General features: G+C 39.0%; 1 protein-coding gene across 4 annotated transcripts in view; it reads right to left on the reverse strand.

The window, feature by feature from the left end:
- The window catches only part of ptpn21 (protein tyrosine phosphatase non-receptor type 21), an 87,083-nt gene that overhangs the window by 11,671 nt on the left and 47,704 nt on the right, over positions 1 to 27,708 (reverse strand). For all 4 annotated transcript variants that reach the window (XM_043697288.1, XM_043697286.1, XM_043697290.1 and 1 more), the window contains exons 11-16: positions 25,321 to 25,381; positions 15,407 to 15,488; positions 12,829 to 14,231; positions 5,636 to 5,779; positions 2,262 to 2,480; positions 1,973 to 2,101 (exon numbers count right to left, since the gene is read on the reverse strand). In XM_043697288.1, coding sequence (XP_043553223.1) covers positions 1,973 to 2,101; positions 2,262 to 2,480; positions 5,636 to 5,779; positions 12,829 to 14,231; positions 15,407 to 15,488; positions 25,321 to 25,381 — 2,038 coding nt within the window. The remainder of the gene's footprint in view (positions 1 to 1,972; positions 2,102 to 2,261; positions 2,481 to 5,635; positions 5,780 to 12,828; positions 14,232 to 15,406; positions 15,489 to 25,320; positions 25,382 to 27,708) is intronic.

A 27,708-nucleotide genomic window follows, 5' to 3' on the forward strand; every position in this document is an offset into this window, starting at 1 on the left:
ACAGTCCACCAATTGCTCAGCAACAAACCCAAACAAGCAGACAAAACACATCCAGAAACCCTAGCAACTCTCCCCTACACCACAGATCTTGGAAATGACTGCCAGACCTCTTGGCATCATGGTAGCCCACAAACCCACCAACACACTAAAACTAATGAACTATACCTGATGTTACCTAGTATGGGATAATGAATTTGAAAGACCCTATACAGACAACAAGCAAAACTAATGTCATTTACAAAATACCTTGCAAGAACCATAACAAACATTACATTGGACAAACAGGCAGAAAACTAGCCAACAGGATACATGAACATCAACTAGGCACAAAAAGACATGACCCACTCTCACTAGTATCCTTACATATGGATGAGGAAGGACACCACTTTGACTGGGACAATGCATGCATCCTTGGACAAGCCAAACAAAGACAGGCACGAGAATTCCTAGAAGCATGGCACTCCAACTGGAACTCTATCAACAAACACATTGACTTGGATCCCATTTACCAACCCCCTGAGAAAAAAAAACAGGAAATGACAGCACCACAGAAATCTACACCACAAATCCAAGGAAAACGAAACACAAAAAGCAGGCCATAATGCCAGTGCTTCATCCGGAGACTCACCTGATGATGTTACCTAGTATGGTGACAAAATGTCTGAAACCGAACCTTTCAGCTCAGCAAGCAAACCTACATCCAGAGCTTCAAAGAGATGTAGCAACTCAAGATTTGGCATCCATGAGGTAGTGACTGTCATCAACAGTGGCAATGTCATACTCCAAAACAACGTGCAACCTTGTGTCCCAGCATATTCCCCAAAGAACCATTCCGCATTTAGAAATAGATTGCTGTCCCTTCACTGTCATTGGGTGGCAATCCTGGAATTCCAGGATTGTGGGTCTACTGACAGCGTATGGATTGCAGTTTTTTAAAAAGGAAGCTCACCACCTCCTTCTCAAGGGCAACTAGGGATGGACAATAAATACTAGCCTGCCAGGTATGCAAAAGAAATTTAAAAACTCATTATCTCCACAACTTAGAGTTATTTTTGGGGCTGGATCTTCCCTTTAGAAGTAGGAAATAGGAATCAGGAATGCTTTTGTACCCTGAGATCACCCATAGTGGTCAGTGATTCAGTGGAATTTCACAGATTCTCCTTTAGCTGGCAATGGAGATATGTTCCTAGTCTAATTAAGGATGGTGGACAGGTCTCAAAGCTACAGGGTAAAAGGCCTTCATGCTAGGAAGGTGCAACAGTCTGCAAGGGATAGTGTTTCAAATTGGAAGTTTCCTCTCACCAACCTTTCTAAACGAAAATTATACAATTAAGCCAGTACTATAGGCGATTATGGTTGAAACGACATATACACTAAGCTGCCCTCGCAGGCAGTGACCTCTACAGCTCTCCGAAGAGCTGCCACTAGCTGCTCATTTCCAAGCATCAAAATGTACCAGCTAAAGCGAAACTGAAGGCCAAGGAATTTTTGTTCTATCAGTTGTAAATAGGCTCTGAACAAACCTAGTCAGTTACACATTGCTCGCTCAAACCTGTCTCTGCAAAAGGTGATGGTGGTGGTTAAAATTGCATGGGAAAACAGCACATCAACTAATTTCAGCATTTTGGAGCTCCATATACCTCATTCTGCTTCCTCCCCATACTCCCTCCCCACCCAAGAGCCTGGAAATCCAACTCATTCATCAGCAGTAACATACTATGTTCATGAGTACTGCAAGCATGCACAAGTACATTTTTAAAATTCCAGAGACCATATAGTCCAAGAATAATATTCAAGTTGATGAAGTGTGATTGAAGTATGGATTCTGGCATGATCAAGGAAAAAAAGAAACCAAGCTTTCACTTAGAATGTTTAGCTCTATTTTAACATCTTATGATTCTTTATTACAAAAGCTCAACAAATACATAGAAAATATAGATAGTAAATCAGCTTAAAGCAAATTAGGGAATACCTCTTCTATTGTAACCATGGCAATGATGGCAACCCCTTGCTCCCACACCATTTGCCAAAAATCAAGGCAAGTGGTCTGGAGTGGTCCTTGCGTGGCAATGTAACTCCATTCCTTGCCTTCCACTATTATCTGTAACGAAAAGGAGAAAGGTATTGACAAACATGGTAAAGCGAACAAAAAGTTGTTTATTTCAAATATTGGCAAAGTACTTAAATTCAATGGAATTTTCAGGATTGCCATACTTGTAACTTTTCACAAACCAAAACAATTATTAAGCAAACCTAAATACCTTAATATGCGATGCATTTATGTAACCAGTATTGTTCTCTTTTGTAGGCACTAACTCCACTCTATTATCATCATAGGGAATAACATCAGCAAATCGATTTCTTTCTGCATTTTCAGGTAGTAATGCTATGGTACATTCTGCTGTTGGGTGTTTCTTTGGAACTTTTTCATATTCTGTAAACACCATTTTTTGTTCTAGACGCTGCTCCAAAATTTTGCACTAAAATACAAAGCACATTTACAAGAGCCATTTTATTTTAGATTGAACTTGCTGAAGCAGTCATGTAATAAACAGATTTCCAAAGCACACTTCACCATCGAAAACATCTTTTTCATTGCGTTTTGTAAGCAATTTGCAAGAATTTTTGCCTTTGCTAATTTTCTTCTTTCTCTAACAGGATTACGAACAATACAGGAGTGAATGTAAACACAGTTGCAGCAACCAATGAAGAATTAAAACCTGTGGAGACCTCAAGCAAACTGTAATAATTATAATACTATTGGTTAGTTCAGATCTTTATCGAAGGCAGAGCAACTTAGTCAAGCTATTTTATCCAGTTAGATAATTAGCATTTGTTTCTTACAGTCACTCATTTAAAAAAAAAAAGTCAGCTTTCTATTTCAGCCATGACAGCCCTCTATCGCACTGGTCTAAGAGGCATCTTTAATACTTGAAGTTTTATATTTGTATTACTGCAAACAAATATCCTTTTCTAGAAATTCCAGTTTAATGCAACTTCCTTTTAGAATCCTACAGAAATTACCTTTCATGAGAATAATTTTTTAAAAACCCAACAATAAAAAGTACAAACTAATATATACATGACTTGAATGTGAACACAGGAGGTGTGATTAGTACGTTTGCAGATGACACTAAAATTAGAGATGCAGTGGACAGCAAAGATTACTTCCGATTACAATGGAATCTTGATCAGGTTGGGCAAAAGTGGCGAGGAGTGGCAGATGAACTTAATTTAGATAATGACTTGAATGTGAACACAGGAGGTGTGATTAGTACGTTTGCAGATGACACTAAAATTAGAGATGCAGTGGACAGCAAAGGTTACTTCCGATTACAATGGAATCTTGATCAGGTTGGGCAGAAGTGGTGGCGAGGAGTGGCAGATGAACTTAATTTAGATAAATATGAGGTGCTGCACTTTGGAAAAGCAAATCAAGGACAGGACTTATGCACTTAATGATAACATCCTAGGGAGTGTTGCTGAACAAAGACATTGGAGAGCAGGTTCGTAGTTCCTTGAAAGTGGAGTCTAAGGTAAACAGGATAGCAAAAGGGGCATTTGGTATACTTTCCTTTATTGGTCAGAGCATTGAGGATAGGAGCTGGGAGGTCATTTTGCGGCTGGACAGAATTATAGTTCAGCTACTTTTGGAGTATTGTATGTAATTCTGGTCTTTCTCCGATAAGGAGGATGTTGTGAAACTTGAAAAGGTTCAGAAAAGATTTACAAAGATGTTGCCAGGGTTGGAGATTTTGAGCTATAGGGAGAGGCTGAATAGGCTGGGGCTATTTCCCCGAAGCAAAGGCTGATGGGTGATTTTATAAGAACTTTATAAAATCATGAGGGGTATTGACCTGCTGTGCTGTTCCAGCAATAAAGTTTCAACTTTGATCTCCAGCATCTGCAGACCTCACTTTCTCCTGGATAGGTAAATAGGCAAGGTATTCCTCCTAGGGTCCAATCTAGAGGTGAGAGCAGAAAGTTATAGGGGCAATTTTTCCATGCAGAGGGTGGCCCATGAGCTGCCTGACAAAGTTATGCAGGCTGGTATGATTACAATATTTAAAAGGAATAGGAAAGTTTAGAGGATATCTGGGCCAAATGCTGGCAAATGGAACTAGTCTTATATTAGATATCTAGTTGGTATGGTCGAGTTGGACCAAAGGGTTTGTTTCGGTGCTGTAGATCTTTATGACTCTAGAAGGTGCATCCAGAGCCTTATATTTATCACATCAAAAATTTTCAATAACCAAAAGCTAAGGCATGGCTCTCGCTAAATTACGAATGTAAAGATTTAAAGAAACTATTAATTTCTTCCAATAAAAATTCTTCCTCCTAAAATACAGCTTCACTTTAAATTCTGAAGAATAAACTTTTAAGCTAAAATGCCATTACATAAAAATAACTGGAAAGATTTTGAAACAAAAACATAAATGCTGGTAAAGCTCATCAGGAGTGGCAGCATCTGTGGAAAGAAACCAGAGTTAACATTTCAGGTCAACTGATCCTTCCTCAGAACCGCTCTAAGAATGGTTCAGGGGGGCCAAAACATTAACTCAGATTTCTCTCCACAGATATATCAGACTTGCTGAGTTTTTCCAGCAATTTGTTTTTGTTTCCAATTTCCAGCATCAGCCGGTCTTTGTTTTTATTTGGGAAAATTCTGAAATGATTTGAGAGATTTTGGAAGTAGTTTCATAATTAAAACTCTTTTCCCGTTGTTTTATATTTGTTTGCAATAACATTGTTGCCCTTCATCAATTTTGTCAATAGTTAATGATAAAATGGAATTAACCAGAGGTAGCTCCTGATGGGTCAGTAATAATTAAACCTTAAATATTAACCACATATGACATGGCAGTTGTAGTATACTATGACTTCAGCACACTTGGATAAGGTACAAGGAGAAAAAGAAATTGCAATTCTTTTCACCTGTTCATGGGAGATGGGCATCCTGGGCTAGGCTAATACTTATTGTCCATGCCTCAACTGCCAGTGAGCTGTTGGTGAGTAATGCTTTACAGTGCTGTTGAAAAGGGAATTCCAGATATTTGCATCATGACAGCGAAGGGATGGCAATATAGTTCTAAGTCAGGACGGAATGTGGCTATCTGAGAAAGATAACCTTTTTAAAACCTTGTCATATAATTTTTATTTTAGTGGATACTTATACATGCTTTCATTGAAATATGGATGAGAAAGACCTTTTAAATATTCGTTTACAACAGTATTTTTAACAATGAAAATATGCTTGAAATATCTACAAGTAAAATAACCTTAAGTTTTACTTTAAAAATTCCTAAAGCTGAACCAGCGTGTTACTACTTTGTGAGGATTAATAAGCCCCACTGCTTCACATGTCTATTCACAAATGCACAGTTCCAATATGTAGTGTGAATAGGAATGGGGAATTCTGGGTAATTTCCCTGCAGAAATGTGAAGCTCAATTGTACTACTCATGCCCACAGATAAAATCTCAGTAATTTTTTATATTTTGCAATTATCATTTCACTAATTCAATTGTAATTCTTGGTATGAAGAGTTTCAACAAACATTAGGTCTTTAACAGTTCAGTCTTCAAATAGTAACACTCTGAATGTATATAAATAATGTAAATGATATTAAATCGTACTCTATCATCATGTGATGTCTTGATAGGCTCATCTTTAATAACTTCAGGTAAAGGCTTTTGAAATGGTGTCAATCCATTTAATTCTGCCAGTTTCAGTGGTCCAATTTTCCTAATATCTGATATACGAGTTCCTTTTCTTATATCCTTCAAAACATAAGAACAATTTTAAAAATACAAAATACATTAGTTAACAGCTGTAACAATCAAGAACACATTCACTCTCAGTGTACAAAATCTGCATGATAAGATTCTGCAGAGCCAGAAATGATGCAAGAGGATAGAACAATTCAAATGAACAAAGCAAATATCTCTGAAATGGTCAAAGACCAAAGACAGATTTTCCAAAAACCAATCTGCTGCATAACCATAAAGAACAGACACCTTCATAATAAACTGTTTACAATTCTTTCACATTCCCCACTTCTCACCAAGATAGATAGCACAACGTCAAGAATGTTTTTCTGAAGAAAGCATGATAATGGCAGATTTGAAAGAGAACAGCATCCAGGGTGACAGAAAAACTAATATCACTTAACAGATGCCAGAAAAGGAAGCTCGAGCATCACAGTTTAAGATTTATACAAGATGAATTCAGAGGGGGCAGAAATGAAGCTAGAAGAAAAATTTGAAAAAACATTTGGGGAGATATTATAGAGAGCGAGAGAAAGCGCACGAGCAAGATACAGACTGCACAAACGAGATATACAGCGCGTGGAGATTGGACCGAGAGGAAGTTAATCCAGTGAGCCAAAGACAATAGGAGAAACAGCAGAGATAATTTTTAGAACAAAACAGTTCAACAATTCTTTGCATTCACCATTAGAGATGGGGATGGAGATGGCAGGAAAAGGGTGATTTACGAGAAGGGTTTGAATGAAGGAGAAATCTCATGTTATCTTTGCCTTCCTGGATGGGTTTGAATAGGGTGCTGTTTCAGCAAAGGACAGATAAACTGGATACTGCCTTAAATGACCTAGCCAAATCTGGTGATGGTTCATTAAACAAGTTGTCTTCTAAAGACATTCAAATCTGTGCCACATAGACTTAAAAGTTTGAAGGTAGGACATATATCAAAGCAAGAGCCAAACAATGCCAAATATAGCACAGATGCTAGAAATCTGAAATAAAAACAAAGTGCTGGAGAAATTCAGGTCTAGCTGCATCTCATGGACAGAGAATCAGTTAACTGGAGTCTCACAGGACTCTTTTGCTAGAGAATTCCAGTAATTATATACTTTGTTTTGTCAGTTTTTGCAGGCCTAGAACAACAATAAAGCAGCATTCCATGTACCCGGTTTTGGCATTTAGAAGCAACAGTTCAGCTATATCAAAGTGTTAGTTCAAATGGATGGCATAAGTGAGCAGGGACAAACAATGGTGGAACAGGATCTGGACATCTGGCCACATGACTGTGCATGGTTTCTGAAATGCAACTCTTTGGTGAGCATTGCATCTTTGCTGGGAATGTATTGGCCATGTTCAATGATACATTTAATTAGGATAGTAGATGCAGCTTTAAACTAAATATGGGTAGACAACACTTTATCCAAAAAGCCCCAAAATCCGAAGGGTTTTTTTAAATGAAGTGTTTATCTCATTAACAAGGTTGTTTGACGTGCAAACAGTTAACCCCACACCCACTCGACGCATGTCACTCAGATATGATGTGGGGGGCCATGGCTGAGCACTGGCAGGCCTCAATTCTGTCTCAGGGCCCATAGTACTCACTGAACCTGCTGTTCGGTAAGATTTTTAAAAATTTCACCATTGAACTGTCACATTCCGAAATTCGAAAAATTCCGAATTCCGAAAACCAGCTGGACCCAAGCGTTTCTGATAAAGTATGTGTACCTTTGGTAAGGGGCGAGGGATCAAGTTTTGGAAATATATGATGATTGAACAGAGAAAACAAGGAAAGCTAAAAATAAGCAATGATGGTCAAAACATGTTAGTTTAGGACAGAACATGCAAACCTAAGAATGCAACAGCAGTTATAAATAGAGGTAAGGAAAATAGTAAAAAAGACAAAATCTCACGGCTCTGTATCTAAATGCACAGCATTTAGAACAAAACTGAAAAAGTGACAGCATAAATAGAAAAATACAAATGATCTGGTGACCATTTTAAAGACATGGCTGTAAGGTTTTAAAGACTGAGAGCGTTCATAACAGTTAAAGAGGATAGGAAGCTAAGAAAAAGTAACACTTATACAATAAAGAGATGATCTTAGATCTCTAGATCACAATGCAGAATCAAACTGGGTAAACGCAAAATAGAAAAGGTAAGAAGGTACTGGTGGGCATTGTATGTAGGGCCCCTAATAGTAACCACATGTTACAACAGGGTACACAGCAAACAAAAAAGGGGACTTGCGAAAAAGTAACTGCAAAAATCATGGATAACTTTAATTCATGTTGGGGGAAGTGATGATGTAATGAGGACAGCCAGGTGGTTCGCAGAATAAGTTGCCTGATTGGGGCTGTTAGCCTGGTCCATTCGGGGAGCCCTGACTGACAGACATGACTTGGATGAGGAGGTGAGGGGTGAGTTAGTCAATTTGCAGATGACACAAAGGTTGGAGGTGCCGTTGAAAGTATTAAGGGCTATTGCAGGCTGCGGTGTGACATAGGATGCAAAACTGGGCTAGAAATGGCAGATGGAGTTCAACCTGGATAAATGTGAAGTGATGCATTTTGGAAGGTCAAACTCGAATGCTGAATATAGGATTGAAGACAGGATTCTTGACAGTGTGGAGGAACACAAGGATCTTGGTGTTCAAGTACATAGATCCCTCAAAGTTGCTATCCAAATGGATAGGGTTGTTAAGAAAGCATATGGTAGTTTGGCTTTCATTAACAGGGGATCAAGTTTAAGAGCCGCGAGGTTTTGCTACAGCTCTACAAGTCCCTGGTGAGACCACACTTGAAATATTGTGTCCAGTTCTGGTCACCTACAATAGGAAAGATACGGAGGCTTTGCAGAGGGTGCAAAAGAAGATTTGCCAGGATGCTGCCTGGACTGGAGGGCTTGCCTTATGAAGCGAGATGGACTAAGCTCGGATTTTTCTCTCTGGAGAGAAGGAGGAAGAGAGGTAATCAAGGTATACAAGGTAACGAGAGACATGGAGAGTGTTGTGAATGCAAGGAATGCGCTGCCAACAGTGGTGGTGGAAGCAGAGTCATTTAAGCGACTGCTGGACATGCACATGAATTGAGGGGTCCATAGGTTAGGTTACTTTAATTTTATATTAGGATTAATTCTCGGCATAACATAGTGGGCTGACAGGCCTGTTCTGTGCTGCACCTTTCTATGTTCGATATCAACAGGAATATGAGAGGCTCTGTTCACACTGGTAAGCTGGCTCTGAGGAAGGCAGACCAGTGTCAACTACTATGCACATGTAAATAAAGGGTGACTTGGTGATGGGATACTGGCTTTTGATGAGCTATTTCAGGTGACTGAACGTAAAGAGTAAAGTTCTGGTGATACTGGCTAAAATCCCACCATGGCAAATAATGAAATTTGAATTCAATAAATAATAACTTAATGGTGATCATGTAACCATTGTTAATTGTTATACAGACTGGTCATGAGAGAATGCTTAGATCCCATGAATAAAAATGCAAGAATTTGCTGATGCCATAAAGATAGGTTGAAAATTAAGTTGCGAAGAGGATGTAAGTAGCCTGCAAAGGGGTAAAGATAGGTTGAGCAAATGGGCAAAAAATTTGGCAGTTGGAATACAATGCCAGAAAAATGTGAACTTGTCCACTTTGACAGGAAATATAGAGAAAACAACGTCATTTAAATGGAGAATGATTGTAGAATGGAGGTAGAGAGTTCAAGGTGTCATGGTACATGAATCACAAAATCAACTTTTAGATACAGCATGAGATTAGGAATATTGCTATTTATCAGGAGAAATGGAAATAAAAATAGCCACATTTTGCTCCATTTGTACAGAGCATTGGTGAAAACACATCTGGAGTGCTGTGTAGTTTTGGCGTCATTGGCTAAGAAAGGACTAAATTCAAATCAGTACAAAGAAGGGTTTACACTAGTTCATTCCATTGATATCTGGAATGGGACAGACTATGATTTGAGAACAGGTTGTAAGGCTGGGCCCAACATCCAGAAGAGGAGACAATCTTATTGAGATACAGGATCCTAACAGAATCTGCCAAAGCAAATGCTGAAAGAATGTCCCCCTTGTGGGATAACATGAAATGATGGGACTCAAATTAAAAGCAAGTGATCTGAGAGGTGAGGAGAACTAAGATAGACAAAGTAGATGGACAAGGAGAAAGTGAGGACTGCAGATGCTGGAGATCAGAGCTGAAAATGTGTTGCTGGAAAAGCGCAGCAGGTCAGGCAGCATCCAAGGAGCAGGAGAATCGACGTTGCGGGCATGAGCCCTTCTTCAGGAATCATTCCTGAAGAAGGGCTCATGTCCGAAACGTCGATTCTCTTGCTCTTTGGATGCTGCCTGACCTGCTGCGCTTTTCCAGCAACACATTTTCAGCAAATTAGATGGACAAGACAAGATAGATGATAGGATAGATAAATAAAATAGATTTGTGACTAACAAGGGAGTCGAAGGTTATCAGAAGATGGAGTGAGAGAAATTGGGCCTATATTTCAAAAGGCAGCTGAATGGCCTACTCTTGCTCCTAATATGTAGGAATGTATATACAATGAGCATTAGCTGATATTCCAAAGCTAGCCTGGAATAAATTGGAGGCAGAAAAGCTTTGGAGCTTGGTAACATGGACTATACTGACAGTAGAACAGTTATAGGAGAAACGGAGGACTGCAGATCAGAATCGAAATATGTGGTGCTAGTAAAAATACAGCCAATCAGGCAGCATCTGAGGAGCAGGAGAGGTGATGTTGCGAGCAGGAGCTCTTCATCAGGGAAGAGCTGATGAAGAGCTCATGTTCGAAATGTTGACTCTCCTGCTCCTCAGATGCTGCCTGATTGGCTGTACTTTTCCATCACCACACATTATGACAGTAGCACTATTATTCTTCAGGTGTCCTTGCAATGAATTGCAAGACTATGCAACCTTCTAATGGTGCACCTGCTGCTTGCATTAGCACATAGGAATGTCAAAACTCTCAAATATAACTGATGACAAAATGACAGATGCTTGTTGGACTACCCAGCCTGCCTTTTTCAACTTGCATTTCAATTATGAAATATGCATCCAAACCAATAAAACATTTTTGTCACTTGCCATATCCTATTGCTTCTTCAGCTCAGGCAAAATAAACCTGGCAGTGTAATCCTTTCTCATGCGCCTTCTTAAATTAAGGACAGCATTACAGATTTGTTAAAAAAAATGTTTGTATTTGATTATTCTAAATACATTTTTGAAGTAATGGAAGTTAGATGAAGGAAATGCAATAGATGCAGTCTAAAAGTGTTATTAAGTAATTCATTTTGAAACTATGACATTACAGAATGATCAACAAAATTCAGGCTTATGGAAGAGGGTCACTGTCAACTTGGATAAAGTAAAACTGATTTAAGGACAGAAACCAGTGATTTGCAATAAATTAATGCCTTTCAAATTGAAAGATGACAGATAGCAGAGCTCCCCAAGCATCAGCACTGGGATCACTACATTTTTTATATATAAATGTCTTGGATACTGGAATACAGAGTGCAAGTTAAAAATTTCAGATGATACTAAACTTGAAGGTTTAGGAAGATAAAACTGATTGCAACAGGGCATAAGCTTTTGGATGTAGGTTTGCTCACTGAGCTGGAAGATTCGTTTCCAGACATTTTGCTACCCTACTAGATAACATCTTCAGTGGGCCTCAGGCGAAGCAATGCTGAAAATTCCTGCTTCCTATTGATATGTTTGGGTTGGTGATGTTATTTCCTGTGGTGAAGTCATTTCCTGTTTCTTTTCTCAGGGGGTGGTAGATGGGGTCTAACTCGATATGTTTGTTGATAGAGTTCCGGTTGGAATGCCATGCTTCTAGGAATTCTCATGCGTGTCTTGGTTTGGCTTGTCCGAGGATGGATGTGTTATCCCAGTCGAAGTTGTGTCCTTCCTCATCCGTATGTGATAAGCTAGCATAATGGTTAAAACAAGTAGCAGCTAGAAATTAATACTGAAAATTGAGTGGCAATTCATGTTAGCAGAAGAGATAGAAAGAGGCAATCACTTATTGGCACAGATCTAGAGAGTTATACAGGGACAGAGGGCCCTGTGTAATCTTTGAAGTCTCAGGACATATTGAAAGACTAATTAATCAAGTATATGTACTTGGGTTCCTTAAATAGAGATATTGTGTACAAAAGAGGGAAGTTGTGCTGAATCTGGAAAAGGATCTAGTTAGGCAACTGCAACATAAGCTGGGGAAATTTGGCTATTTTTCTTGAAGCAAAAGAAGTTGAGGGAGAATTGATAGATGTGTTCAAATTGTGACAGGTTGAGATAACTGGGCAGGGCGGCATGGTGGCTTAGTGGTGAGCACTGCTGCCTCACAGCACTAGGGACCCAGGTTCAATTCCCACCTTGAATGACTGTTTGTGTGGAGTTTGCACATTCTCCCAGTGTCTGCGTGGGTTTCCTCCAGGTGCTCCGGTTTCCTCCCACAATCCAAAGATGTGCAGGTCAGGTGAATTGGTCATGCTCAATTGCCCATAGAGGTAGGTGCATGAGTCACAGGAATGGGTCTGAATGGGTTACTCTTCAGCGGGTCGGTGTGGACTGGTTGGGCCAAATAGCCTGTTTCCATACCACAGGGAATCTAATTTAATCATCTACTTTAAAGTATTCAAATGAAAAGCTGTTCCCATTTAGTTGATAGTACAAGGATGAGTGGACACAGATTCAAGATTTTGTGCATGAAATACAAACAGGGATGTGAGGAAGAACCATTTTGCGCAGCGACTGTTAATAAACTGAATTCCTCAATATGTCGATGGCAGAAGCACAGATATAGGCACTTGAGAAAAATAAATTTGCAAGATAAGGGGGATAATGCAAGAGGAATAGGATTGACTGGACTGTTTTACAAAGAATCAAGTGTGGACTTAAATGATCCAAGTAGCTTTCTATGACTTAAATAAGCCAATAAAAGACCTTTAATTGAATAAATGTTGTATAATGGTTGTACAACATGTAAGAAATATATTTACAGCTAAGATAAAGAACTAGTGTTAAATTACTCACCCCAAGTGGTGGGAGAGCTTCCATAGCATATAATTTACTAGAAAGCACTTCAGACATTGGTCTCTTCTTTGAAGACTCTCTTCTTATCTGGATCTTTCCAACTGTATTGAGATCAGACTCAGACACAAATGGCAGAAACCGTGTTGTTTCTGTTACCTCCCGTTCTTGTGCTCGCTTTTCTGAACTATGCTGTCTTCCAAGAGTAGGTGCAGAACTATACAGATAATCTGCCAATGGTTCATTAATCAATTGATTTAACTTGGCTGACGTTTGAGATGGGGAGTCAAGAGGTAGTATCTGAGACGTATGCTCAATGCACCTTGCATCATATTCCTCATCCTCTTCACTACTGTGAATCAGCATAGTTGCATCTGAGAAAGATCGCCCATGATGGTAACTTTTGTCCTCGTGAACTTCAGTCTCTCTGGGTTTTGTTTGCTCAAAATAAACATTTGGTTGTGAATTTGCAGAGGTTATTTTTTCTGAGTTTGTTTCATTGTTTGGTGTGGACACAGTCCTTTCTTTTAGTTTCCAACTCTCAAAATTGTGCATAAGTCCAGCAATCTCAATACTGTTACGTTTATGAATATTTGTATGTAATCTGGCAGAAATTAAGGGCTCACTGACTTCCTGTAGTGAATGTGCAACAGGCAAACTATCTTCCTGAAAAGTCTGTACAGAGTGATGCACACGCCTCGTAATCAGATCTGGATTGCTGCTACTAACATACAGGTGGCGGGAAAGGTCAGGTGTACTATTTGCAGGTCTTGGATAAGGGTAGGGTGGAGGAGGCCTGTACACTTGAGTTTTCAGCATGTTTGCAGCATTGTAGTCCTGAGCATGTAATTGAACATTGGTCAATTCTGGCACACTAACAGCCCCAACAACTGGGCGTCGCTCAGTTGAAGTTATATATGGAGATGGACTATGGAAACTATAGTTCAAATGAAAAGGATACTGATACATATTTTGTGAATTGAACTGAGCATGTTCTCTGATTTCTGGTTGGCTATAAACAAGCGGATCTGGTCTACTGTAGGCATAAGAATTGCCTATGTTGAGATTTCTCATTGAATGGCTTTGCCTTTCATTTTGAATCATTCCACGATTTAGCTGCCTCATAACAGTCTCGTAATCTGGAGTTGGCCTATAGGAAGGTGGAATAATTGCACTGTGTCTGTTAGTTGGGATGTAATCTCCTCTTATCACATCACTTCCAGTCATGCTAGGATTTGAAGACATAGGAGATGCTTGCATAAAGTGCTGCGGGTTATTTAAAGAGCTTGTGCTGTGTGCACTATAGATACTGCCATTTCGGATTCGACCACTGTATTCATATGGAGCTCTATCCAAACTGGTCTGCGATCGATAGAAGCTGTTTTGATTATTCATGTAGACATTGTCTGAAATTAAGTAAAAAGTGAAGGGTACAGAGAATTAACAGCTGAACCATAGAGATTTAATGTTGATCCAAAATCTACACACAAGTTAGCTTAACAGTGAAATATGATGAATCAATATAAAAACAAAAACTAGGATAAATAGGCCCGTCAGCCCTTCAAGCCCGCTTTGCCATTCATTACCACCATCATGGCTGATCATCCAACTCAATAGCCTTTTACCACTTTTCCCTCTGATTCCTTTAATCCCAAATGCTAGATTCAACTCCTTCTTGAAATCATACAATGTTTTGCCTCGACTGCTTTCTGTGGAAGCAAATTCCAAGGCTCAGCTGTCAGTGAAAAACATTTCTCATCTCAGTCCTAACTGGTCTACTTGTATTCCTAGATGGTGATCCCTGGTCCTGGACCAAATCAAAACCAATAGATGAATCAGAAGCCAAACTTTACACAAGATATTTTGTTTAGGTACTAGTCTCCAATTACTTAAAACTGTCAAATAAAGTCATATTTCAATGGAGTAACAAAAAATTTGGTCAGTTAAGTTTATTTACATAGTCAAAGGTTATAACAAATAATTTTAATATACAATATTAATCAAAGATAAAAATGAAATAGATAATTCAAGGCTTAGAATTTCTAAAATTTGTTTCAAGTTTTTCTTTTAAACTAGCAGCTCTCCACAATGATTTTATGTTCAACTGTATGCCACAAAGCAAAAAAACCTCTAGAACCATGCATAAATCATAGCCATAGAAAAGGCATTTTCTGGTCAAAATTGTTCAGCAACCCGCACTAAAAGTGAATGCTTAAGAGTGTAATCTTGTTACCTTTCAAGCAGATTTGTTTAATTAATTGAATTTATACTATTTAGTTATCAAGGGATCTTAAATCCTGACTCATTGGTCCAAGAACAGAATTACTAATCTTCCAACACAATCACTATTCTACCATATTACTATGTCATCAAACATGCATGATATCATGCAAATTAATATGACATGATATACCTTATTGGGCTTTTTGGAAAAAATGCCTTTGGAACAGAGGTCTGCAACTGCAATTTCCAATGATTGTCAAAAATGCTTGAGTTCCATTGTTTTTGGATACAAATTTGAATTACAGAAGGCAACAGAAGAAAACTGTAATGATGATGATGACGACTTTAAGTACTCTACCTTGAGAAGATTTATAGGGTTCTACATAATGTCCAGTATAATGTAACTGGGGTAATGGCATCATGTACTGATGAGGCTTTGGCTGAAAGAAAACAAAAGCAATAAAGAGCAAATCCTATCATTGTAGGTCAACTGCTAAAGGTAATCCATGTATAACCACTAAATATGCCAAAACCTGCATAATGAAGGTTACAATTTATGGCAAATAGTCTTTTTCTTTCCAAAAGAGTGGTTTACACCTGGAAATAAAGCAATCAAATAAAGGTACACAAGACTAAGTATCAAACACTTGTGTAGTCTAGACAAATCTTGCATAAATAGTCTTTTACATAAAAGTTTTTTCTTTTTGTCTATTTCAAATCAATAGCTCAGATTTCAATATAGAAAAGCACCCAAGGCACTTCACAGAAAATAATCAGACAAAAGTTAACACTGCAAAAGGAGATTTTAGAAGAGCCATTGAAACGCGACTGAAAGAGTGAATTTTAAAAAAGCCTCAAAACGAAAGAGACAATGAAAAGACAGAGGAACTTCCAGAGTTTAGGGTACAGATGTGTGAAGAAAGGGCCACCAATGATTGGCATGGGAATCTGAAGGCAAACATTAAAACATGGGAACTATTTTTGTTACGCTTTAAATAAAATTTTGTGCAGCTAGTATTTAAAAGAGGTTTCTCTAGATTCAAAATGAAAGCAAGGTAAGCAGCAGGAATGGCAACATTCCTTTTGATCAGGAATCAAGTCAAAATACAGTCGGTTCTGCAATAACATGTGCTTCCTCAACATGAATTGGTTTTAACGCAATGAAGAATTCAGACAGTTATTTGTAGAATGCAAACTTTCCTTACCTGTATTGACTATAATGAGATTCTGGTCCCATTAGTTTAAATGCCGTGGCAATTGCGCTATTTTCTTATAATGCAAGGTTGTTCCGTTCTCATGCAATCACATTATATAAAGGCATTAGGCTCAAGCAACAGGACTTTCAGGTTATTAAAAGAACAGATCATTTCTATGTTATTCAATGTAGAAATAGCCTGGGGGTAATGCAAACTTCAGGCCATAACAATTAAGATATGAGAAAGAAATATGTGAATTTAGTTTGAAGTGGACTTTTAAAAAAATCATTACCTTACAGATAGTAGATTATTCGAGAAAATTAAGTGATGGGAAATTTGAAGAATTATAGACCATTTTGTCTGTCATATTCAAGACAGACCTCTATAAGAATTTAATCTAGGCCTACTACGTCACCTTTTCTCTTTAGCCCTGCAATACATTCTCTTCACATATAACATTCAAATCTTTTCTGCACGCGCAATTCTGGTCTCCTTCCTATCGGAAGGGTGTTGTGAAACGATTTACAAGGATGTTGTCAGGGTTGGAGGGTTTGTGCTATAGGGAGAGGCTGAACAGGCTGGGGCTGTTTTCCCTGCTATAGGGAGAGGCTGAACAGGCTGGGGCTGTTTTCCCTGGAGCGTCGGAGGCTGAGGGGTGAACGTACAGAGGTTTACAAAATTATTAGGGGCTTGGATAGGATAAATAGGCAAAGTCTTTTCCCTGGGGTCGGGGAGTCCAGAAGTAGAGGGAATACGTTTAGGGTGAGAGGGGAAAGATATAAAAGAGACCTAAGGGGCAACATTTTCACGCAGAGGGTGGTATGTGTATGGAATGAGCTGCCAGAGGATGTGGTGGAGACCGGTACAATTGCAACATTTAAGAGGCATTTGGATGTGTATATGAATAGGAAGGGTTTGAAGGGATAAGGGCCAGGTGCTGGCAGGTGGGACTAGATTGGGTTGGGATATCTGGTTGGCATGGACAGGTTGGACCGAAGGATCTGTTTCCATGCTGTACAGCTCTATGACTCTAAGTCCACCTCTGTCAGTATATTCCAGATTCCTAACCACTGTGGAAGAGATTTTCTACAAGCCACCATTTTTTTCCCCTCATTATGTTCAAACAGAGCTATCTGACCCCTGACCTTTCTACAAGAAAACGTTCCCGAATTTTCATGATTTTGAACACCTATGTCAAATCTGCTAATCTTCCCTGCTCATAGAAAACAGCTCCTGTTGTGCCAATCTATCCACAAAACCGGAGTTCCTCAGCGTTGAAAACAATCTTATGAATCTTTTCTGCACTCTCCGATGCCTTCACATTCCTAATTAGCAAACTGGATTAAAAAAAAGCACATGCTGGAGCTAAATCAATGATTTGGGCATGGGACTTGAAGGAATACTGACATCATTTGCAGATGCTGCCAAAATACGAGAGAGAGTTAATTTTCTTGCTGCAAAGAAATATTGAAGCTCAGAATATTTCAACTTAATATAATGTATTTTATTAAATAAATCAGCAGTTATTAGACTCTAAATAGGAGCAAGCTCAGTACTATGCAATAACAGAGGAACTGGACATATATATTTAGAAGACATAAAAAGGCAGCACCTTGGATTCCCAAGGATCTTTTTTTAATTGAATTCTAGGTGTTATCTCAAGAATATTAGAATAAAGAAACCAAGATGAACACTAATAAAATCTTATGTCCTCAGTTAAAGTATTGAGCACTTTACTGGACTCCATAACATAGAAAGAGTGACAGGCTAATCCTCCTTGGCAACTTCAATGTTAGAAGCTGGATTGGCCATTCTAATTTGCTCACAGTGTCCAGGGATGTGCAGACTAGGTGGATTAGCCATGGGAAATCCAAGGTTACAGAGGTTGGATAGGGGCAGGTCTGGGTGGGATAATGTTTGGAGGGTCGGTGTAGACTCGATGGGCCAAATAGCCTGTTTCCACACCTGAAGGCCTCTGATAAATCGATGAAGAAGGGAAATCCAACAGCAATGGTATTGTGCTCCTAACAAAATGCCTATGGTCTGGCCTTATTATAACCAACAGCTTGTTTTGTCTGAGAAACAAAAATCAAAATTACAACATCGTTGCTTGACGGACTGATATCTGCTTGACTATATGATCCAAGTGAAGGACATCTATTTCATTGCACCATGACAAAAGTTGATGACTGCTGGATGGACCACTGCCTAATTGCTCCATCAACATTAATGCTCCCTCAAAGCTGCAGTGGAAACAGAAACAATGCCGCAGGGAAATCAACACTGAAGTACTCAAAAAACCATGATATCAGAGACCTGAGCAGCCAGCACCTTAATTTCAAAAGACACAGAGCGGACACAGTGCCTGGTCTGCCCTCAACGGTTCCATAAGCTGTACCAGTGATGAAATGCTCAGTCATTCAATTAGGAAACATCATGACTAGTTCAATGAAAGCTAGCAAGAAATCCAAGTGCTGACAAGTTCAAGATATTTCTGAAATTGAGAAAGCAACCCAACTTGAACTAGAAAGCAACTTCCTCTGAGGCTGAGACCCATCTAAACAAAAAGACCCATGACTAACATAACTGGCTAGTGGGTTAGCCAATAATCACAACTGGCACACAGATTCTTTAGTGTAGTTAAGACTACCTGAATTCCCTGCACGCAAGGCCCTACTTCACAGCCAGCCAAGAACACAGAAGTGCTCATCAGGGATCAATGCCTGATGGACAGAACACATTGAGCATCTCCTTAATATATTCTGGTCTTCAAAAGTGAGTGTTATTGAGTCCATCTCATGGAATACCACTTGCAATCATTTCAGTATAATCCCAACTTCACATGAGGCCGAAAAGGCCTTTGAACAGTTAAAGAACAATAAGGAACAAAAACAAAGTACTGAAAAAGCTCTGTAAGCCTGGCAACATCTGTAGTGAGAAAACAGAATTAACATCAAGTCTAGTAATCCTTTGTCAGAACTGAAAACAGCTAGGAAAAAGGTGGTATTTGACAGACAGTGTGTGAGAGAGAAAAACAAAGATTGCAAATAAGTATGTCTGACTAGTGGAAACAGCTTCTCCTTACCCACCCTATCCAAGACTCGCAATATCCTGAAAGTTTTAATTGGATCCGCTTGAAATTAATGCCAACACTGCATTTGCCTTCCTAACTGCCAAGTGAACATGCATGTTAAGGTGAAGAGGATCATGAACCAGGACTCCCAGGTTCTTTTTTGCTTCAGATTTCCCTATTTAGAAAGTAGTCTATGCCTCTATTCTTCCTACCAAAGTGCATAACCTCACACTTTTCCACATTTATATTCCACCTACCACTTCTTTCCTACTCTCCTCGTCTATCCAGATCCTTTGCAGCCTCTCCACTTACTCAACACTATCGTGTCTTCTGCAAACTTTACAACAATGCCCTTGGTTCCTTTGCTCTGAGCGTCTGCATGCCATGAATAGCTGTGGTCCCAATGTGGTTGCTGTGGAAACCTGTTGTCATATTTGTCAAAAGGGAGATAGTAGGGATAAAGGGATCGTCAAAAATCTTTTAGTGTCAAAGCATGTCACCTTTAACCATGAAGAACTGCCCAGAAAAAAAATAATAAAAAATATGGAGACTTTAGCAGTGTAACACAGGATTACAAATTTATTAATAAACTTGCGAAATGCAAAGAATATCACAGATTACAGTACAAAATGTTTAAAAGCATGTAATTAGGGAACCAGGGTGAATCAAAGAGTACTGCTTCCATAATTCAGAGATCACAAATACAAGATCAAATATCAAAAATTCAGAAGACAAAGTAAAAGATAATTATTTGCTAGTTTTAAGGCATAAAGTATAGCAACATTCAACATTAGACAGCAACAGTAGAAGAAGAAAAATGAGTTGAAGTGATTTGGGTACAGGATATGTAATTCAAACTCGTTGCTTAAGTGAAGGTTAAACAATGGTATAGACTACTGAACCAAATTGTCTCTTCCACTCTTGCAATTAGTATCCATTTCTATACTGGTCACACCAGGCACCGATAAAATTGATCATGCTAGAATAAGAGTTAAGACTGTCAGATGAGTTCTCTTATTTTGCATAACCAAAAGTGTAAGTTTAGAGATGCCAGAATAAAATGGCTAACATATATCAAGAAGGGCCTGTGCCCGAAACGTCGAATCTCCTGTTCCCTGGATGCTGCCTGACCTGCTGTGCTGTTCCAGCAATAAAGTTTCAACTTTGATCTCCAGCATCTGCAGACCTCACTTTCTCCTCTAACATATATCAATGTAAAATAACTGAGAATATAGATTTTAGGAAAGCAATTAACTGTAATTAGAAACCCATTCACTGCAGTCAATTTTTAAGACATTACTTGATTGGTTAATTAAAAATTTTAAGAGAGAGGATTTTATCATTAACCAAAATAAAAGATTAAGCACGAGTGAATATTAGAATAGATTAGATCATAATACAAGCATTAAATATGGAGCAGAAATCAGCTATTTGGCTCCTCAGGTCTATTCTACCTTTCAATAAGGCTGATCTGCTTGTACTCCAAATCCACATTCCTATTTACCCCCAATAATCTTTTGAGTCACTTACTTAATAAGACAAATGATGCTTATATCAAATAATGTGAAAATATTAGTGATGACAACCGGAAGCAATGATATCAGGTAAAATTCCTCAGGTTAGTGCCCTAAGCCCAACCATCTTCAACTGCTTCACTAATGACTTTCCCTTCATTTCAAGGTCATAAGTAGGAATGTTCGACAATGATTGCACAATATTCAACACCATTCACAACTACTCAAATACTAAAGTAGACCATATTCAAATGCAACATAATCTAGACAATATCCAGGCTTGGGCTGACAAGAAGCAAGTAATATTCATGCCACACAAATGCCAGCCAATGACCACCTTGAATAAACAACAATCTAATCACTACCCCTTGACATTCAATGGCATTACCATCACTGAATTTCTCACGAACAACATCCTGTGGCTTACTATTGATGAGAAACTTAACTGGACTCACCATATAAACAGTGACTACAAGAATAGGTCAGTGGCTCAGAAAATTGCAATGAGTAACTCACCTCCTGACTCCCCAAAGCCTACTCATCGGTCCACTGGAAGGTCAGATATGGGGTGTTTGCACATACTTGCACATTATGCATTACCATTCACGACCCATCAGATACTGAAGCAATCCAGTCCCAACGTAGGAAGATCTTTAACAAAATCCAGTCTTGGGTTCATGTGGAAAATAACATTCACACCACACAAGTGCCAAGCAATGATCATCTCCAACAAGAGAGAATTTAATCATCACTATCTGATATGCAAGGCATTACCACCACTGACTCCCCCACTATAAACACCATGAGGGCTACCGTTGACCAGAAAAACTGCATTAGTCATGTAAATGTTGTGGCGGTAAAAGCATGTCAGAGGCAAGGAGTCATGCAGAACTGTTTACTTCCTGACTCACTAAAGCCTGCCAACATGATGGAACATTCCCCACTTGCCTGGATGTGTGCAGCTCCAACACAAAAAGCTTGACATCATTCAGGACAAAGACTTTGCTTGATTCGCATCCACAACGAACACTGAGTAGAGGCTATCTACAAGATGCACTCTCAACATTCACCAAAGGTCCTTAGACAACAGCTTTCAAAGCCAACACTACAACCACTTAGCCAGGGCAGTAGACACATGAGAACACCACCATCTGCAAGTACCCCCTCCAAGCTACTCATTAATTGATTTGAAAATATATTATCATTCCTTCACCGTCGCTGGGTCAGAAATCCTGGAATTCCTTCCATAACAATATTGCAGGTCTATCTACAGCACACGGACTGCAGGTGGTTTAAGGCGGCAGCTCACGACCACCTTCTCAACGGCAACAAGGGACAGCCAATAAATGCTTGCCCAGCTGGCAATATCCACATCCCAAAGCTGAATAGAAATTTAAAAAAAATGATGGCAAATAAATACTCACCCATTCCCAGTGACTGAAATAAAAGCTAGTCAAACAGGATCAAAACAAATGGCTTCAATTTTCCCAATACTTTATTGGAGAAATTTCTGCTCATTGATATTAGATAAAACTGCAGAATGGAGAAATAATTGGCAGATTAAGTTCAACAGATAAATGATGTAATACACTTTCTCGTAGGAAGAATAGGGAGGCCACATAATATTTTCAAAGTGCAGGTTTTGGCACGATGAGGGTAACAGAACTTCTGAGTATAAACATATAAATAACTACACATGTGTCATAGATTTTAGATCATAAAATATGCAGAGATCAGCAAGACCATAAAACCTAAAAATGTTTTACTTCTAGAGGAATAGAACCGAAGTGTAGGGAAGTTATGCTGACCATGTACCAAATCTTGATTAGACAACCCTGTACTTAGGAGGACCTCATGCAGCTGTGGCTGTCATATTATCAAAAGGATTTAAAGGACAGGATGCAAAAAAGGTTGACAAGGAATGCATGGGTATACACATGAAGGTGGTGTTAAAGAAAGGAGGATTCGATGTGAATTAGGTGGTCTTGAAAATTGTGTAAGCTTTTTACAGAGGAGATACTGTTTTCACTTTTACGCAAGAATATATACTCAGCTCCATACTGTACTCTGTACACTCATGAATGTCACCAAATTTTGTCCGAACTCCATCCACAAGTTTGTTGATGACAAAGACATAGGCTGGATATCAAATAAAGACAGAATACAGGAAACAGATGGACTGCTTGGTAACGGGGTGCAAAGATAACAGCCTCTCTCTCAATGTCAACAAAATTGAAGAATTAATCATCAACTTCAGGAAGCAAGGAGGACACACCCCCCATCTACATCAATGGAGCTGATGTGGAGGTTGTTGAGAGCATCCAGCTCCTAAGAGTGACGATCATCAATCTGCCCTGGACCATCCATGTTGATGCGATGTTCAAGGTGGCACAAGAATGCCTGTCCTTCTTCAGGAGGCTAAGGAAATCCATAAGAAGCCTCATCAACTTTTACAGATGCACCAAAGTAGGCATTCTATCTGGATGCAGCACAGCTTGGCATGGCAACTGCTCTGCCCAGAACCATAAAAAGCCACAGGAAGTCGAAGATACAGCCCAGACAATCACATAAGCCAACCTTGTAACCAGTGACTCCCATTTACACTTCTCAGTGCCATGGAGAGGCAGCCAAAGACCCCTCCCATCCCAGTTATAATCTCTTCCAACTTCTTTCGCCAAGCAGAAGATGCAAAAGCTTAAAATACACATACCAACAGATTCAAGAACAGCTTTGTCCCCACTATTAGGCTTCTGAACAGACTTCTCAAATTTCAAATCTAACGTTGACCTTGCTTTTTATTCATCTTCTTTGCAGCCGTAATATTGTATTCCTCACTCTGCTTAATCAGCCTACAATCTTTGTAGGCTATGATCTGCATGCAAAACAAAACTTTTCATTGTATTTAGTACATGTAACAATAATGAATCAAATCACTTCTGGAGAAAGCATAACTAGAAGCTACTAATATAAAGATTTCATCAAAAAGTCCAATTGCAAATTTAGAAGAAACTTCCTTACTCAAAGCATGGACAGAGTATGGGATTCAATGCTTGTAAAATGATTAAAGCAAATAATTTAGATGCATTGAAGGTGAAGATTTTCAAGCATTTGAGGGAAAAGGGAATAGATAGATTCATAGAAAGAAAGCTGGGAAGAGGCTTAACTGGAACGTAAAACTAAAACAACTGGTTAGGCGAGTGGTCTGTCTCTGTACATTTTGTGAGATAGCTCGTAAAAGATTTTCTTAAAATCCTATTGACATCATCTATTATCCATCCAGCCATTTGTAGGAATATTCTGGCAAACATTTCTGCTTTCTCTACTCTCACCTCCTTTCGCAACTTGGAATGCACACCATGTGAGCAGGTGACCTACCCACTCCCAGCTGAGTCACCCTTTCCAGTGTATTGAATATAGGAGTTGGGAGGTAAAAACAATGACTGCAGATGATGGAAACCAGATTCTGGATTAGTGGTGCTGGAAGAGCACAGCAGTTCAGGCAGCATCCAAGGAGCAGTGAAATCGACGTTTCGGGCAAAAGCCCTTCATCGGGAGTTGGGAGGTCATGTTGCAGCTGTACAAGACATTGGTACGTTAAATTCTGGTCTCCCTCCTACAGGAAGGATGTTGTGAAACTTGAAAAGGTTCAGAAAAGTTTTACAAGCATGTTGCCAGGGTTGGACAGTTTGAGCTCTAGGCAGAGGCTGAATAGGCTGGGGCTATTTCCCTGGAGCATCAGAGGCCGAGGGGTAACCTTATAGAGGTTTATAAAGTCATGAGGGGCATGGATAGGGTCACTGGCAAGGTCTTTTCCCAGGGATGGGAGAGTTCAAAACTAGAGGACATAGGTTTAAGGTGAGAGGGGAAAAGTTTAAAAGGACCGAAGGAGCAACTTCTTCTCACAGAGGGTGTAGAGTGTATGGAATGCGCTGCCAGATGAAGTGAAGGTGGCTGGTACAATTACAAACATTTAAAAGGCATCTGGAGAGATTTACAAATAGGAAGGGTCTAGGGGGATATGGGCCAAATGGAACTAGATTTCTATAGAATAGCTGGTCAGCATGACTCTCTGACATGCTGAATAATTTTTACCTTTTCAATTATCGCTGTTTCTATGGATATTTTGTCAGCATTTTCTTCCAAAGTAAACACCATACAACTACCTATTAAGCATTCTTGTCTTGCACCAAACAGATACCATCCTCCTTGTCCCTAATGGGATGACCCCTTCCACTTACCAGATCATTTGTGTGTTATCTCTCATTCTATTTTCATATTCATCCTTGCCAAATTTATTCGTTTCCCTTCCAGCTTATTCTGCTTGACCTGATGCATGCTTCAAAAATTCACCAGACATACATCATTGTCTCTACCTCGTTTTTCATCAAACGACTACTTTAATTATTTGGTGGCAGCACTAGACAAGACTTCGTAGTTTGAAAGTCATGTTAGGAACAAAATGAAATTTACAAGGCCACATTTCACCTACCAAAGATATTCTTGATAACATGTTCCTTCGGGCTGGGCTTACTGAAGCAGTCTGAGCTTGTCTGAAATCAAAAATCAAATGTTTATTGAAAAAACAAACTATTTTCCCTCTAAAATGAAGAAAAAATTAAATGCCTTTCGGGTATTTTAGACAAACAAACTCAAACTGAAATGGAATTAAAAAGCTGGTCACCATAATCACGACCATGAAACTGACGTTTATAAAAATTCCTCTGGCCCACAAATGTCCTTTAGGGAAGGAAATGTGCCATCCTTACCTGTCTCACTAATATAATTGACTTCTAACTTCCCACTGAAATGGGCAAGCAAGCCACTCAGTTAAAGGGCAATTAGAAATAGGCATCAAACGCTGGCATTGCCAGTGAAGCCCATATCCCTCAATGTCATTTTAAAAATTACTTTGCTACAAAACTAAGCAGCTTTCAGATTTTAGTTGATGTTTAGTCTGGTGACTCTTCATCAGAACTCAGTTCTCAGTGAAGAGGAGTCAGGCTCAAAACAATAACTCTGCTTTTCTTTCCCCACTTTTGCTGCCAGACCTGTTGAGTTTTGCTAGCAATTTCGGTTTATGTTTTAGATTTCCAAAGCCTACAGCTTTGTGATTTCACATTTTAGTTCACAACTTCCAGCTCAATTTTATCCTTGCTTGATCCATGTTGTGAAACTAAATCTAAAGAAAATTGTAAAATGACACGCACATAAGTTTTCAATGGCAAAGCATAGAATTGGGCTATTTAGGCATAGCATGGCATACTGGAGCAACTTGGGAAGCCAGAAATAAGACCTTGGCCTGACATTAGTGATCTGTGGCCGTAAAGACATTTACATAAAGACCATGTATTTTATTACTGTGCTTTTACAATTGTGGACTGAAATGAACAACTGTTTTAAAAAATGTTTAAAGGATTGCTGTATGTTTTGAGAAGTTGACATTCATGGTAAACATCATTTAAACAGCTGCTTCAGAAAACAGTAATCAAAGATTAGCTTGCAGGTGAACTGAAGCCAAGGGGGTTCTGTACTCAGATGGAGCTCTGGTTGGCTAAACAAAATGTATTGGCCTATGGACTAGTGAATAAAATACAGAGAAGTGATCAGATCTCCACTAGCTCAGGCACTGTCTCTATTCTCTGCAATGAAAATGCACTTCAAACATGAAGGCAACAATTTTATCTTTCCTTCAGAAGTTCCTGGTAGTTGTGCCTTTTTAAATTGCTAAGTCAGAGACTTTTCATAAGTGAACCAGCACTCTGCGCCTCTTGCAGTGGAAAAAGAAAGGCTGATAACAAACCCTTTGATCAGCATGAACCAACTCAACAGATCTTGTGAACAAGAGGCTCCTAAACTGCCTTCCCAGTTTTCCTATCGTCAGTTTTTTTTTCCTATCTATTTGCAGGAGTGCTTGTAAGGGAGTTTATAAGGGTTTAGAGCTTTAATTTTTTTGTGTTATATGCAGATGGTTTATAACTATTTATCTGTAGCTAGAGTTTAATTATTGGTAATAAATAGCAAGTCCAGTTAAGTACAGAAACTTAGCCCATGCTTATCAACCGGAGTCTGAAAATCAGGTAAATTAAGGAATTTTGAATACTTATTTTAAAATGTTTGACTTCTTTTTTAAAATTAATTCACGGGATGTGATGTTGCTAACATGGATTTATTGCCCATACCCAACTGGCATTTAAAAGTCAACCACATTGCTATGGGTCTGGAGTCACATATAGGCCAGACCAGGCAAGGATGGCAGATCTCTTTCCCTAAGGGACATTAATGAACAAGGTTGGATTTTACGACAGTTGACAACAGTTTCATGGTCATCATTAGACTCTTAACTGCAGATTATTATTGAATTCACATTCCACCATTGTCAAGGTCTCTGGATTAACATTTGAGCAACAATATCACTAGGTCATCGCCTCCCATAACTCTGGGAATAGCGAGGATTGATTTTCAGCATGCTATCCTAGGGAGCGGTGACATTTAGGTGCCCATATACACAAATTACTAAAACTTTATGAACAGATACAAAAGCACAAAAAAAATGCTGGCCTTTATTTCAAATGTCATAAAGACAAGAACGATCATAAATTCAATTTCTCATCCATACCAGATGACCATAGCTTGGAGCACGAAAGGTACATAAAAATTGGTCTCAATATGCAAGCTTAGGGAAAGGGAATTATCATAGTTCGAATTTCTGCTATAATTCACAAATGACATTCCTGATGAAATTTAACGTGTCAAGTCATCAAGTGAGAACTACAAGCATTCAGGCACAAGTTACTGAAGATCATCCAGTTGGTTTGGTCCTTTAAATATATTGAGCTGAAAATGTGTTGCTGGAAAAGCGCAGCAGGTCAGGCAGCAT

This window comes from Chiloscyllium plagiosum, chromosome 10 (genome assembly GCF_004010195.1).
Source record: "Chiloscyllium plagiosum isolate BGI_BamShark_2017 chromosome 10, ASM401019v2, whole genome shotgun sequence".
Lineage (NCBI taxonomy): Eukaryota > Metazoa > Chordata > Chondrichthyes > Orectolobiformes > Hemiscylliidae > Chiloscyllium > Chiloscyllium plagiosum.